We start from the raw sequence: 15,517 nt of genomic DNA, 5'->3' as shown, positions 1-15,517 counted from the left end.
GTCCCCCTCACATGCCAGGACACCAGCCGGGCACCCTAGGGGGCACTGCAGTGGACTTCAGAAATTGCTCCCAGGGGCATAGCCCCCCCCCCCCCCCCGGCCTGCCTTCCTGAAGTACACTGCACCCACTACAACTGCTCCAGGGACCTGTATACTGCTGCGATGGACCTGAGTATGCCATTTGAGGCTGGCATAGAGGCTGGCAAAAAAAGTATTTTTAAACTTGTTTTTTATGGTGGGAGGGGGTTAGTGACCACTGGGGGAGTAAGGGGAGGTCATCCCCGATTCCCTCCGGTGGTCATCTGGTCAGTTCGGGCACCTTTTTGAGGCTTGGTTGTGAAAAAAAATGGACCAAGTAAAGTCGGCCAAGTGCTTGTCAGGGACGCCCTTCTTTTTTCTATTATCAGCCGAGGATGACCATCTCCTAATCACACCCCAGTCCCGCTTTCGCTACCCTGCCGACACGCTCCCGTGAACTTTGGTCATCTCCGCGACAGAAAGCAGTCGAGGGTGTAAAAAAATCGGCTTTCAATTATGCCGATTTGGATGACCTTGTGAGAAGGACGCTTATCTCCCGATTTGTGTCAAAAGATGGGCATCCTTGTCTTTCGAAAATAAGTGTGATAGTGCCCATCCATGCGATTAAATTTAATCACAGGTATTCACACATTGTACAACTTGGTGTAAATGCTGGCGACTAAGATAGGTATGGAGTGAGTGTATTCTATATGTGTGCATAGATTTTAGAAATGCTCCAACCCACCCATGGCCACGCCCCCTTTTTGGTTCTGCATCTTAGAATTTACGCACAGAACTTTTACAGAATATGCTTAGTGAGTTCTGCATGCAAATTTTAATTAATGCCAATTAATGTCAATAATTGCCTGTGAAATGGCAATTATCAGTGCTGATTGGCTGTTAAGATAATTAAATTGTGTGCGCACAAATCAGAATACGACCTGATTTGCCCATACAACTCCAGTAACACTATATAGAATCTGGGAAATCTGTTTAGCCTTTCTTCATAAAGGAGTTATTCCATTCTCTTTACCGTTTCTATTGCCCTTCTCTGACTATTTTCTGCTTTTTTTGTGGTTTACTTGTTTTGGTAGAGTTTGAATCCAGGAAATGGCTATAATGCTGAAACCCCACTTCTGCAGCATTGTTTCTAGTTTCATATACATATATATAAAGTTGTTGTCCAAAGCAATAGCAGAATCACAAAATGTTCTTCTGCAATAACAGAAAGGAAACATCAGAACATGTATACCCTGGAGGAAAGGAGAAACAGGGGTGATATGATACAGACATTCAAATATTCAATATGGGACATTCAAATGTGGGATATAAGCAACAAATAAATAAATTAATTAATTAATTAATCCGCAAATGAACCTTTTCCATAGATGGGAAGGTTCATGATATGAGATTCAAGGGGGGCAGACTCAAGAAAAATGTCAGGAAGTATTTTTTCATGGAGAGAGTGGTGGATGCTTGGAATGCCCTCCCTCAGGAGGTGGTGGAGATGAAAGCGGTAACGGAATTCAAAAATGCGTGGGATAAACACAAAGGAATCCTGTTCAGAACAAATGGATCCTCAGAAGCTTAGTGAAGATTGGGTGGCAGAGCCGGTGGTGGGAGGCGGGGCTGGTGGTTGGGAGGCGGGGCTAGTACTGGGTAGACTTCTACGGACTGTGACCTGAAAATGGCAGATACAAATCAAGGTCAGGTATACACAAAAGGTAGCACATGAGTTTATCTTGTTGGGCAGACTGGATGGACCGTGCAGGTCTTTCTCTGCTGTCATCTGCTATGTTACTCACGTTATTATTTCCAGTTCTTATATTCTGCCTGTACCTGTTCAGTTCAAGGACAGATCACAATTACTAAAGAGCTGGACTAGTCATGACCAGGAATTACAATAGAATAGAGGACTCAGAATAATGGTTTTACAGTTATATAAGAGCTGACCTAATCATGGCTGGGATTTACAGAAGAATGTAGGCTGAGAACATAGATTTGTCACAAGAAGAAAGACCTGCCTTGCAGAATAAGAAGGGTTTTAGCATTGTCCTGAATTGAAGATAATGAGGACATGATCTTAAGGGGAGTGATAGTTGGTTCCATAGATTGGCTACTTGGTATTGGATGGACATAGTAAGATGCTTGATTGAATTTAGGTTCTTTTGCACTGAGAATTTTAACTGGAGGGAGTTGCGGGTGTTGTGTCGTGAAGAGGGATTGCGTAGTAAGATTATTAAGTTAGACATGTATTAAGAAATGTCCCCTGTGAGAATTTTGGAGGTAGTAATGCTTAGTTTGGACTCTGATTGGGAACTAGTGGAGTTTGGAGTAGTATGATTGAAGTGGCTCGAACCGTGATAATGCGAAGATTAGTTGAACCACTGACGTTTTCAGAGATGTCTCAGAGATGTTTTCAGAGATTTTATGGTAAAATAAGTTGGAATAGCAACAGCAGCAGCAACAAAAGCAAGTTAGATGTCATTAGTACTCTCCTCATGTTGTCTACTCTCTGCAGGGATGACTTTGAGGTGAAAAAAGGGAGGCAATTGGGTAAATCATTTTTGGGGGGGATAGACACTTGCCAAAACCTGTTCCCTTCCCCTCATGGCGAGTCTGCATTATGCTACTTGAAATTATCTCCTCAATGTATATCGATATATATTAATGTGTGCTAATATAGTTATGCAAGTTAATAAATGCAGCTCTAAGTCTGTGCTCGTTCCTCATGAAGTATACAGTGCAATTGAAGCGATATTTTTTTTTCTGGCATATATACATGGAGGTCTGGGATAATTTTATTAGGAATGGGCAGCCAAAAATGTTTCTGTCATTTTTTCTGGGTTATTCCCCCCCCCCCCCCCCCTCAATTCCAGAAAGATATGTCATTGAATGCACATTCTTTGCAAAGGAGTGCACACAATGTGAAAGAAGGCATACTCTTCTTAAAAGAGTGTGCACACTGTTCATCAAAGTGCATGCATGCGTGAAGCATTATGCATGCATGCACTATTAGGAAAGAGTACATACTCCTTTAAGAACAGTGTGCTTTCTTTTAAAATAATGCACACACTTTAAGAAGGGTGTTCTCTGTTTATAAATATTATACACCCTTTAACAAGAGTGTGCTCTCTCTACAATAGTGCACTCTGTTTAACAAGGATTTGCTCTCTCTACAAATATTGCACACTCTTAAGAAGAGTATGCTCTTTTTACAAATAGTGCACACCATTTAAGAAGAGTGTGCTTTCTTTAAAAATAGTGCTCCCCTTTTAAGAAGGGTTTCCTTGTTACAAATAGCGCACACTCTTGAAGAAGAGTGTGCTCTCGTTTCAAATAGTGCACAAATAGAGAACACTCTTTAAGATGGGTGTGCTTTCCTTACAAATAGCGTACAGCATTTAAGAATGGGTTGCTTACTTTACAAATAGTGCACGCCTTTTGCACACTCTTTAAGAAGAGTGTGCTTTCATTAGAAATAGTGCAGACCCTTTAATAAGTGTGTGCTCTTTTTACAAATAGTGTACACTCTTAAGAAGTGTGCGCTCTTTACAAAGAGCGCACATCCTTTAAGAAGGATGTGCTGTCTTTACAAACAGTGCACGTCCTATAAGAAGGGTGTTCTTCTACTACTACTACTATTAGCATTTATATAGTGCTACCAGATGCACGCAGCGCTGAACAATTGACTTAGAGAGACAGTCCCTGCTCAAAGAGCTTACAATCTAGGTAAAACAGACAGACAAGACATTACGGGCAAGGGAATTACAGGGTAAAGAGGAACAGGATTTAAGAAGGGTTTGCTCTCTTTACAAGTAGTGCACATCTTTTAAGAAAGATGTGCTGTCATTATGAATAATGCACACTGTTTAAAATGGGCATACTCTATTTACGAATAGTGCACAGGAACATGGGTTTACAAATCATCAATTTTATTAGAGGATATATATTGATGACATGGGTTTTTTTTCTATAGAAAGGTAGAGTAAGATGTATTGAGATTTCATTCATGGATAAATCAGTGTGACCCTAACTTGAAATTTAAGATCAGCTATGATAAAAGAGAAATTCAGTTTTTGGATATTTTATTAAAGAACATGAATGGGAGAATTCAGAAAGACATTTACAGGAAACCCGGTGATATAAACAAAGTTTTGCATTATACCAGCTGCCATAGAAAGGCATTGAAATCCAATTTTCCATATAGTCTTACACATATGTCCCTTTTAAATTTGCACCCATGCAGTATCAGCAATTGCAGTCTCTAAATTTGTTGCTTGTTTCTCCACTGATTCATATTGAGTTGGGGTTGACAAAAAAAATGTTTGGTGTTCATGGTACATTCAAGAGATTAATGAACAATGAAATCAAGCTCAGAATGTATTTGTTATTTACAGCGGGGATCTGTCTAAAAAGGAACGGAAAGGGTGATGCATGACCATTCTGAGATAGGCAGTACCTCTAAGTTCAGTGTGTGTGGTTTTCTTCAAACAGATAATTTGAATAATTTTACTAAGTACAGAGCCTAAACTAAGTGTAGAATTTTGCAGTAAGATAAATAAATAACTGCATTGGTTACCTGCAATTTAAAGGGCCAGTTTTAAAACTCTGTCTTTGATTTTCAAGGTATTCTACAAAATGAACTAAAGTACCTAAAGAAAAATGCAGCCCTTCACATACCTTTGAGGCCTGTAAAGTCCTCTCAAGGATCATCAGTCTCTGTACCCTCATCAAAAGAAATAGTAGGAAGTGTTACCCGCCAGCGAGCCTTCTCAGGAGTAGCCCATACTCTGGAATTTACTCCCAGAGGGGCTAAGTCTAACTTGAGACTACTTCTACTTCAGGAACCATGTGAAAGCCTGGCTCTTTTCTCAAGCCTTTACTACATAGGGTGACTGACTATACACTCATTCTGCAACACACATTTTAACTACCGTATTAAATTGTACATATAATTTGACTTCGGTTCAGCCACTCATCTATTTATTCCAATGACTTTGACTACTCATCTTGTCCCCATCTATATATCTTAACTGCACTTCCCCCCTCAGCTACCTATTAAGACATTTCTTTGTACTGAACAAATGGCATGAACATCATTGCTATGTTATCTGAATGTTCTAATGTAAGGTGTTTCATCTGTATCGTGCTGGCATTGTATCGTGTCTATGTTATATGAATTTTCTTCCATGTTACCTTTTATGATATCATTCATTTTCTGCTGACATGTGAGAACAATCAGCCTGCTGTCCTCAGAGAATACCTGCTACAGGTGTGTATCTTCGCTTTATCACAAAGCATGTGCAGGAAATAACCAGAATCTCTCCTACATGTATTCCTACCACTGGAATCTGTCAGCTTTGCTGAGTAGGGAGAATGCAGAAGCCACGGCACTATATATGTTAAAGATGAATTAAGATTCTTCCCCTCCCCTTAAACCTGTGTAGTGCAGTGATGGCTGCATTCAGATCTCTGTATATTATTTATATACACTGGGGTATGCAGTGGAGAGTAGAACTGTGCAGATTTGACTGATTTGAATAATATTTGCTATGTACTTGGGTCGCAAAAATCTGAGGGAACGGTACAGTATAAGGGGTGTAGTGCTTCAGTGTGCGAAGGAAGAGCGGGACTTGGGGGTGATTGTGTCTGACAACCTTAAACCTTTCAAACAGAAAAAGCGACAGCCAAAGCCAAAAGGATGCTTGGGTGCATAAAGAGAGGCATGACCAGCAGGAAAAAGGAGGTGATAGTGCCGTTGTATAAGTCTCTGGTGAGGCCTCATTTGGAGTACTGCGTGCAGTTTTGGAGACCGCACCTACGGAAAGATATAAACAGGATGGAGTCGGTCCAGAGGGCGGCTACAAAATTAGTAAGTGGTCTTGAATGCAAAAATTATAGAGACAGGCTTATGAACCTCAACATGTATACGCTGGAAGAGAGGAGGGAGAGAGGAGACATGATAGAAACGTTTAAATATCTCAAGGGCATTTATGTACAGGAAGAGAGCTTTTTTCAAATGAAGGAGAGCTCTGGAATCAGGGGGGCATATGACAAAGTTAAGAGGGAATAGGCTTAGGAGTAACCTAAGGAAGTATTATTTTACAGAAAGGGTGGTGGAGGCGTGGAATGGCCTCCCCTGTGGAGGTGGTGGTGGTGTCGAGGACTGTTCCAGAATTTAAAAAGGTATGGGATAAGCATGTGGGATCGCTTAGGAACAGGAAGAATTAGGGGTTACAGAGGATGGGAAGACTGAATGGGTCATATGGCCTTTATCTACCGTCATGTTTCCATGTTTCTACTGCTGTCTGTTTCCTAGCTCTCTGATACCATGTTCTTCTCTTTTACTTTGCTGTTATGTACAGCATAAAGTTTTAAATAAATAAATAAATTTTTAATCCTTAACAGGTTAGAAGCAGGCCTGACTGCTCATATTTGTAAGCCACATTGAGCCTACAAATAGGTGGGAAAATGTGGGATATAAATGTAACAAATATATAAATTATATGATTGCTTTACAGTGCTGTTGAATCTTTATGGGGTCCTTTTACCAAGCTATGGTAAAACATGACTTTGGCTTTCCCATGCGCAACGGCCATTTCTACCACTTTACCATTTGCTAAATAAATGGTCGCACGCTAATGTTGCCATTAGCTCACAGTCATTACTAACATGAGCCCTTATCACTAGCTATTTTGTAGGCGGTAACGGCTCACACGCTAATCCCGCACCAATCAGCATGTGGTAATGTAGATGCGCTGATTAGTGCAGAAACACCCACTGTCTGCCCCCCAGACACACCCTCTACTAGAAAAATAAAAAAATACTTTTAGGGCATGGTTTGCACATGCACATTTGTTAACGTAGCATGGGATTTCCCAGCGCATCCTATGGTGCATAAGTACATAAGTATTGCCATACTGGGACAGACCAAAGGTCCATCAAGGTCAGCATCCTGTTTCCAACAGTGGCCAATCCACGTCACAAATACCTGGCAAGATCCCAAAAAAGTACAAAACATTTTATACTGCTTATCACAGAAATAGTGGATTTTCCCCAAGTCCATTTAATAACGGTCTATGGACTTTTCCTTTAGGAAGCCGTCCAAACCTTTTTTAAACCCCGCTAAGCTAACCGCCTTTACCACATTCTACGGCAATGAATTCCAGAGTTTAATTACACATTGAGTGAAGAAAGATTTTGTCCGATTCATTTTAAATTTACTACATTGTAGTTTCATTGCATGCCCCCTAGTCCTAGTATTTTTGGAAAATGTAAACAGACGCTTCACATCTATCCGTTCAACTCCACTCATTATTTTATAGACCTCTGTCATATCTCCCTTCAGCTGCCTTTTCTCCAAGCTGAAGAGCCCTAACCGCTTTAGCCTTTCCTCATAGGGAAGTCGTCCCATCCCCTTTGTCATTTTCGTCGCCCTTCTCTGCACCTTTTCTAATTCCACTATATCTTTTTTGAGATACGGCGACCAGAATTGAACACAATATTCAAGGTGCGATCGCACCATGGAGCGATACAAAGGCATTATAGCATCCTCATTTTTGTTTTCCATTCCTTTCCTAATACCTAACATTCTATTTGATTTCTTAGCCACAGCAGCACACTGAGCAGAAGGTTTCAACGTATCATTAACGACAACACCTAGATCCCTTTCTTGGTCTGTGACTCCTAAAGTGGAAATGATGTAGCTATAATTAGGGTTCCTCTTTCCCACATGCATCACTTTGCACTTGCTCACACTAAACGTCATCTGCCGTTTAGACGCCCAGTCCTCTTGTAATTTTTCACAATCCTCCCGCAATTTAACAACTTTGAATAACTTTGTGTCATCAGCAAATTTAATTACCTCAATAGTTACTCCCATCTCTGGGTCATTTATAAATATGTTAAAAAGCAGTGGTCCCAGCACAGACCCCTGGGGAACCCCACTAACTACCCTTCTCCATTGAGAATACTGACCATTAAAACCTACTCTCTGTTTTCTATCTTTTAACCAGTTTTTAATCCACAATAGAACACTACCTCCTATCCCATGACTCTCCAATTTCCTCTGGAGTCTTTCATGAGGTACTTTGTCAAACGCCTTCTGAAAATCCAGATACACAATGAGGCATATTTTCAAAGCACTTAGCCTTCCAAAGTTCCATAGAAACCTATGGAACTTTGGAAGGCTAAGTGCTTTGAAAATATGCTTCATTATCAACCAGCTCCCCTTTATCCACATGTTTGTTCCAGGGGCGTATCTGCGTGGGGCCACAGGGGCCTGGGCCCCCGCAGATTTCGCCCTGGACCCCCCTACCGCCGTCAACCCTCCCCCGCTGCCGTTGTTTACCTTTGCTGGCGGGGGACCCCAACCCCCAACAGCAGAGGTCCGCTTCCACCTGCCGCTGCCTTTAAAAATATTTCTTCATCCTCCGTGGCCGTGCTGCTGTTCAAAGCTGTTGAATCCAGTACAGAGTCTGACGTCGCAGCACACAAGGGAAGGGTGCTATGCACCTGGAAGCTAAGTCTGTTTTTTTTATTAATTTTTTAACATGCCCCTCCTAGGGTGCCTGGTTGGTGTCCTGGCATGTCAGGGGGGCCAGTGCACTAGAAATGCTGGCTCCTCCCACGCCCAAATGCCTTACATTTCGCCGGATTTGAGATGACCGGCTCCGGTTTCCATTATGGCTGAAAATTGGAGTCGGCCATCTCATCTAACCCCGGCGAGCGATTTGGCCGGCGCCAAACGTATTTCAAAAATACGCTTGGCTCTACCCCTTCGTGGAGCCAGCCCCGAAGATGGCTGCCCATCGATATGGCCGGCGCCGTTCGATTATGCCCCTCCACGTCTCATTAATCCATGCTTTTGAATATGGTCTGTAATTTTGTTCTTAATAATAGTCTCTAGCATTTTGCCCGGCACCGACATCAGGCTCATCGGTCTATAATTTCCTGGATCTCCTCTGGAACCTTTTTTAAAAATCGCTCAATTTTTAAGGATAAATTACATATTACTAACAATAGCTTTGCCAGCTTATTTTTCAGTTCTATCAGTACTCTGGGATGAATACCATCCGGTTCAGGAGACTTGCTACTCTTCAGTTTGTAGAACTGCCCCATTACATCCTCCAGGTTTACAGAGAATTCATTAAGTTTCTCCGACTCGTCAGCTTCGAATACCATTTCTGGCACTGGTATCGCACCCAAATCTTCTTCGGTGAAGACTGAAGCAAAGAATTCATTTATGGACAGATGATCAAAAGCCCTGCGCTGTTCCAAACAGCACCCTAAAAATAGCGCCGGGACAGCGCAGGGCTTTTCTGCATTGATGATCAAAGATAATGCATGCAAATCTAAGCAGCGCTATTATCTTTGATTATCATGTTTAAAGTGCGGGAGAATTGTGCCCAAACCTGTCAAACAGCATGCCTGCCAAACAACGAGGCCGCCGCCGCAAAACCGTCTAGCGACGGGGAGGGGGGGCTGGAGGTCCGGTGGGTTTCCATCATCCCCACCCCCCGAACCCAATCCTTAAGTGGCCGCCTCCCGAAAAACGATGTCCTACCCTCCCACCCACGGACGGGGGGTTTCGGGGCTGGAGGATCGGTAGGTCTCCAGCCCCCGAAACCCCCAGAAATCGTTGATTGGCCGCCTCTGGCCAAAGGATCTCCCACTGTGATCAATCGACAGGGGTGGGGGGGTGGGGGCTGGAGGTCCGGTGGACCTCCAGCCCACCCCAAATCCTCCCCCCAGCGTTGTCCTTAGATTCCCTGGTGGTCCGTGGTGTGCTGTGGTGTCGTGACACCCCCCCTCCCAGCCCCCTCCCTTTTGTTGGAGGAGGGACGCAGCCTGCCTGCCTCCTTCCTCTTCCAGTCAGTCGACGCCCAAAATGGCGGCGCCCAGCACCGCCCATTGCATCCTGGGATGCACTGGGCGGGGCTACAGACCATGTAAGGGAGCGATTCCCTTACATGGTCTGTAGCCCCACCCAGCGCATCCCAGGATGCAATGGGTGGGGCTGGGCGCCACCATTTTGGGCGTCGACTGACTGGAAAAGGAGGGAGGCAGGCAAGCTGCGTCCCTCCTCCAACAAAAGGTAGGGGGGCCGGGAGGGGGTGTCACGACACCACAGCACACCACGGACCACCAGGGAATCTAAGGACAATGCTGGGGGGAGGATTTGGGGTGGGCTGGAGGTCAACCAGACCTCCAGCCCCCCCCCCCCCCCGGTCGATGGATCACAGTGGGAGATCCTTTGGCCGGAGGCGGCCAATCAACGATTTCTGGGGGTTCAGGGGCTGGAGGATAGTGTTTTTCGGGAGGCGGCTTGGGTTCGGGGGTGCTGGAGACCCACCAGATCTCCAGCCCTTCGTGAACATGGGGGGTGGATCGTCGGGGGGACCGGAGGTCCACCGGACCTCCAGCCCCCCATTCGCGTTTGCCTTGGGGGGGAAGGGGGGCCTGCCAGCATGCAACTGCATGCTGGACAGGGCTCTCCATTCCTCCCCAATGATCCGCAAAATCTAACGCCAGCTCGGAGCTGGCGTTGATTTTGCTGTGGCCAGCGACCCAATCTTTGGCGCGCTGATCGCTGATCATTGGGGATGAATGCGTTAAGCGCCAATTAGCATGCATTTGCAAGCTAATTGCGCTAGAAGCCCTGTTTAGCTTGCATTTGCATGCTACTTGTGCTGAGAACCCTCCCGTGCGCTGTTTCAGGTGCTCGAGGGCTCTGATCATGGGTCGGCTGCAAACTCTGGCTCTAGTATGGTGTTAACAGCCTCTAGCGCCAGAGTTTGCTTTTGATCATGAGGGCCTTAATCTCTCTGCTACGACTTTGTCTTCCCTGATGAAATGGACAGAAACACCCTGGACCGATCACTATAAAATAAACCTATCCCTAAAATGGCGGAAGAAGGGATCATACCGCATACAAGAGCACAAAACCTACAGCACAAGAGGCCAAGTTGACTCGAAAACATTCTGGCAACAATTATATAGTAACGAATGGACAGCACAAGCGGACTCCATATACTACCTCATGGAATGGGAAAAAAGATGCAGAAACGTATTAGCCGAAATAGCACCCTTATGCGCACGAACTTCACGCAGGCATAACATGATTCCATGGTTCAACAACGAACTGAAAAAACTAAAAACACAAACCAGGAAACTCGAACGAGCATGGAAAAAAACAAAAGATGAACACACACTCAATGCCTGGAAAAAAATACAAAGAAAATACAAATACGCAATAAGACAGATCAAAAGATCATATTTTCAAACCAAAATAGGACCAGATTACAAAGACACAAAGAAACTATACCAACTTGTGAACAAACTACTAGACACCACCCTGGTCACTACAACCAATACAGACATCCCATCTGCAGACAAAGTTGCCAAATACTTTGATAAAAAAAATTGCAAATCTACGCAACACACTACCCCGGGACAATACCGACATCGAAAACTTCATCATTGGTATGGACCCAACCGCTGGAGAATACCCAGCTGACCAAACCTGGACCAACTTCACTCTTCTCACCGTAGAAATAGTCACCCAGGTGATTAGTAAGTTCTCCAATACTCACTGTAAACTGAACACCTGTCCCAGTTACCTATTAAGATCTGCCCCTGACCGCTTATTAGGAGACCTCACAACCCACCTAAACTACATGCTCCAGCAAGGCCTCTTCCCTAAGGACAATGGCATCATCCTACTCACCCCAATACCAAAAGATACCAAGAAAAAAACAAACGAAATCACTAATTACCGCCCAGTAGCATCTATCCCACTGATTGTCAAACTGATGGAAAGCATGGTAACCAAACAACTCACTGACTATATAAATAAATTCTCAATACTGCATGAATCACAATCAGGATTTCACTCCATCCACAGCACTGAAACAGTACTAATTACTCTCCTAGTAGTGTCTACATCTTGGCCCCAGTTTATAGAATTGCTCCCTAAATTTTTTAAAAAGCTGAATGAGCACTAACGAATGTATCCCTAACGAGTACCCTTTACACTGAGTTTTACAGGGAAACTTTTCAGGTAAAGTATTTGCACTGAAAGAGCCTTGCTGACCTGACCTAGATTTCAACAAGTGATCTATAGCTTGAATCATTCAGGCTCCAAACTAATTGATGAGATTAGGTGCTTAGGAGGAGGAAGAGTTCTAGTGGTTAGAGCAGTAAGCTGACTACAAGAGTAACCAGGCTTCAAATCCCATTGATGCTCCCTGTGATCTTTGGCAAATTACTTAAGCCTCCATTGCTTCAGATAAAAACTTAGGGCCCGATATTCAGACCACAAGAGGGAGCTCAGCTAGCTCCCACGGTCAGCCCAGATATTCAATGCCGGGCTGTTTTCAGTGACCAGCATTGAATATCCAGGCATTTTTTTAGCTGGTTTAAATTTATCCGGCCAAGTTGATACTTAACACTGGCCAGTTAAGTTTAAACCGGCCAAAGATACTCCTGCTGTTTCGGTGGCCTAATTTGGATGCCAGACTTAGCTAACAATGCACTGAATATTAGCTAAGCACTAACCAGCAATATTTAGCAGTAGAATGGGGAACAGAGGCGTAAGTTCAGAAAACCTACTATGGCAGCATTAACCTGCCAGTGTCAATCTGGGACAAATGGTACCATTATCTACAGGGTACCTTAGTATACATTTCAATACTTTATCAGCCAGCAAAAAAAAACATTTTATAGGCAAAAGAGACAAGAAGAAAAACAAGTAATGTACAAAGTGAAATATGCCTTAATACACTGCTACTCAAGCAACATTGACAGCTCACTAAACATAAGCAAAGCAGTAACTCACCAATGTGGCAGAGCTCCATTTTGACAGAGCTGGGCTCTTTAATCCTTGTGCAGCTGAAACTGATTGTAGGGTTCTCGTCTCTTTAAAAATGAAACTCTTTATTGCTTTTTGTATACATTTATGTGTTTTTCAGCAATAAAAAAAGAATTGGAAAAAAAATGAAACTCTGTCATCCCTTCCCCTCAAAATCAGTCCGATAAATTACAAAAATGAGAACATCGAGCAGAGAGCCACAGCCCTTAACATCTCCTTTAGCTGTCCCTCCCCCAGTCCCTAGAACTTAAACATAGTCCACATGAGATATGAAAATAAACTCATCGCTCAGAGCAGCTGAGTCTACACCCTGCTCACTCCCTGCCATCTCATTGGCCAGTGAGTCGTAACCAGGAAGTTGGAGGACCAAGCTTTGTGGTAAAGGATAGTCATGCAAAGGTTCCTGTTTTTGACTTCCTAAAAGTGGAGCGAGAAACTAGTTCCTGTTTGCACAGATGACAGTTCTTATTTATTTATTTAATAATAATAATTGTACTTAAGGACTGATTACATTTTTGGGGTGAACAAATGATACACTACACAACTCGCCTACTTAATCTCAGAACTGTTTCTTAAAATCTGCTTGTACACTACTACTTTGTTTTTATCACCATACTAACCAAGATCATGCAATACTAAATGTTTATGATACTAACACTTTCCCACTACTCATGATGTATTGTAAGCCACTTTGAGCCTGCAAAGAGGTGGGATAAGGTGCAACAAATGCAACAAATAAATAAATAAATACATTTCTCTAAGTAAAACATTACAATTGGCAAAAAAAAGGAAAAAAGGCTGGCTCAAACTGTTCTCTGTGATCTGTAACCGTCTGTCCATTAGAGAGGAAACAAATAGACCCAGAATATCTACCTGATTCCTCCAGGTCACCAGGATCAGATGAACACCTCTGCTCTTACATTTCTTGTTTTCAAGACTTTCTCAATATATGAAATGTTAAGAAATGAGTGAACCGGTCGTTTTTCTTGCAGTTGCCCAGAGACTTGTGTGTGGTAGTGCTGGGGAGTACTCTAAATCCTGCGCAAACACTAGATTATGAATGTGGGGATCCAGTGGATAAAACAATATTGCTAATATCTAGGAAAAGCTCATTGAGTGGTATAGCCCTTTAGCAAAAAGATGGTGGTTGGACAATAGGTGGCTGATATATGACATTATTGATGCTGAAGAATGAAAGGGTGGTCCATTACATGTATGTAACTGCTTAGTAAGGATGAGTCAATCGGATGGACCCGTTAAAAGCCTGTGTTTCTCCCCAATGCTACCACCTGGCTTGGATTGATATAACCAGATTGCTCCTCCGTGGCTTGAGTGTAGACTAGTAGAATCTCTTTGTGGCCTCCTATAGACCTGGATAATGATGAGTCCTGTGGTTGCTATTACAGAGAACAAAAGTTCCCTTACCTCCGTTCAGCTCTGAGACTTCAGGAGAAAACCCCAACTTACAGCTGTATTGATGCAGATCATTTTCCTAGGCTGAGGATACAGCTATCACTTTAAAGGGAAAAAAAATTGCCTGAGAACCTGAGTTATATTGAGTGAGACATAGAAGCATACATAGAAATGCTATTCCTATACAATGAAGCAGTGTAAGCATGAGCAGGGATACTAACCCCAGTTCTGCAACAAAGGGATAAATCTGGAGCTGACACATCTTTTTTGTAATGCGCGGTTATGCGAGAGAAACTGCGGTAGTGGGGGGTCACCCTTAATGATATGTCTTCTAAATCTTCACCCACCCACTGAAGGGGCAGGAGCTATTGTTGTCATCCAGAAATTCTAGCCCGTCTCCCACATATAGTCACAGAGAGGACAGAGAGAAAACTAAAAGTGAGGGGAGGCCTTCCTCATGCATTAATCTGGGGAGAATGGAGTAATACCAGAACTACGTGATTTGACATGCAATAAAGAAGAGAATGTGTAACTACCTCTTCTGGAGGATATGGAGCAAGTCGTGCATGTGAAGAACTTCCGTAAGGACATGGCTGATGTAATGGATAACATTTGACTATTCTGAAATCTGGAACCTTGCCTGTACAGGAAAGTCAGGGCTAAAGTAATTCCCAGTGTTCTCTAACAAAGAGCACACAAATATGTTTGATTATTCTTGTGAAGATCTAATTGTTGGAAGTTTTATATAAATTGAAACACTGTGTTGCACACTCAAATATGAGTGAAAAGTTGTATTTGTTTTGGGTAACATTCAGTGATCTACAGTAACTCATAGATGTTGTAAGAGACATTGCAGAGTCAGTTTAGATCAATTTGCTATAAAGTGTTGAAAGATTGTATATAGGCAGCCTGTGATCAAGAAGGATGACCCCCCTTTGCCCCTCAGAACACTAGTTACATATGGCTCAGAGATGGGATGAAAAGGAATGTTTACTGGAGTAATACTAGCTTCGTGGTGCATTGGAATAGTCAGCTTTCAAGGAATGGAGTTATGGGGGTGCAAGGGTAAAGTCAGTGGAAGAGAGTAGGGGAAGCATGTCATTGGCTAAACTGTGAGGGGAAAATTGACTTACCAGAACCTCAAAAGACCGTTGGAGGTTGGGGAGAGAAGGGAAGAAGAAGAAGCAGAAGGTTCTTCCTAGTCCAAGAATG

General features: G+C 43.2%; 1 protein-coding gene across 2 annotated transcripts in view; it reads right to left on the bottom strand.

Annotated features, from left to right (window-relative positions):
* CYTH4 (cytohesin 4) overlaps positions 1 to 13,187 on the bottom strand; it is a 196,435-nt gene extending 183,248 nt beyond the window's left edge. The window contains exon 1 of one of the 2 annotated variants that reach the window (XM_030210260.1): positions 12,860 to 13,187. Coding sequence is in view for 1 of the 2 variants with exons in the window: in XM_030210268.1 (XP_030066128.1) it covers positions 12,860 to 12,878 (19 nt within the window). In the remaining variant the exon portion in view is untranslated. The remainder of the gene's footprint in view (positions 1 to 12,859) is intronic. The other variant, XM_030210268.1, reaches the window with a different exon arrangement.
* Positions 13,188 to 15,517: the final 2,330 nt, after the last annotated feature.

The sequence above is a fragment of the Microcaecilia unicolor genome, chromosome 1 (genome assembly GCF_901765095.1).
Source record: "Microcaecilia unicolor chromosome 1, aMicUni1.1, whole genome shotgun sequence".
Lineage (NCBI taxonomy): Eukaryota > Metazoa > Chordata > Amphibia > Gymnophiona > Siphonopidae > Microcaecilia > Microcaecilia unicolor.
Note: the sequence above shows the minus strand (reverse complement) of the source record. Positions and strands in the feature narration are given on the sequence as shown.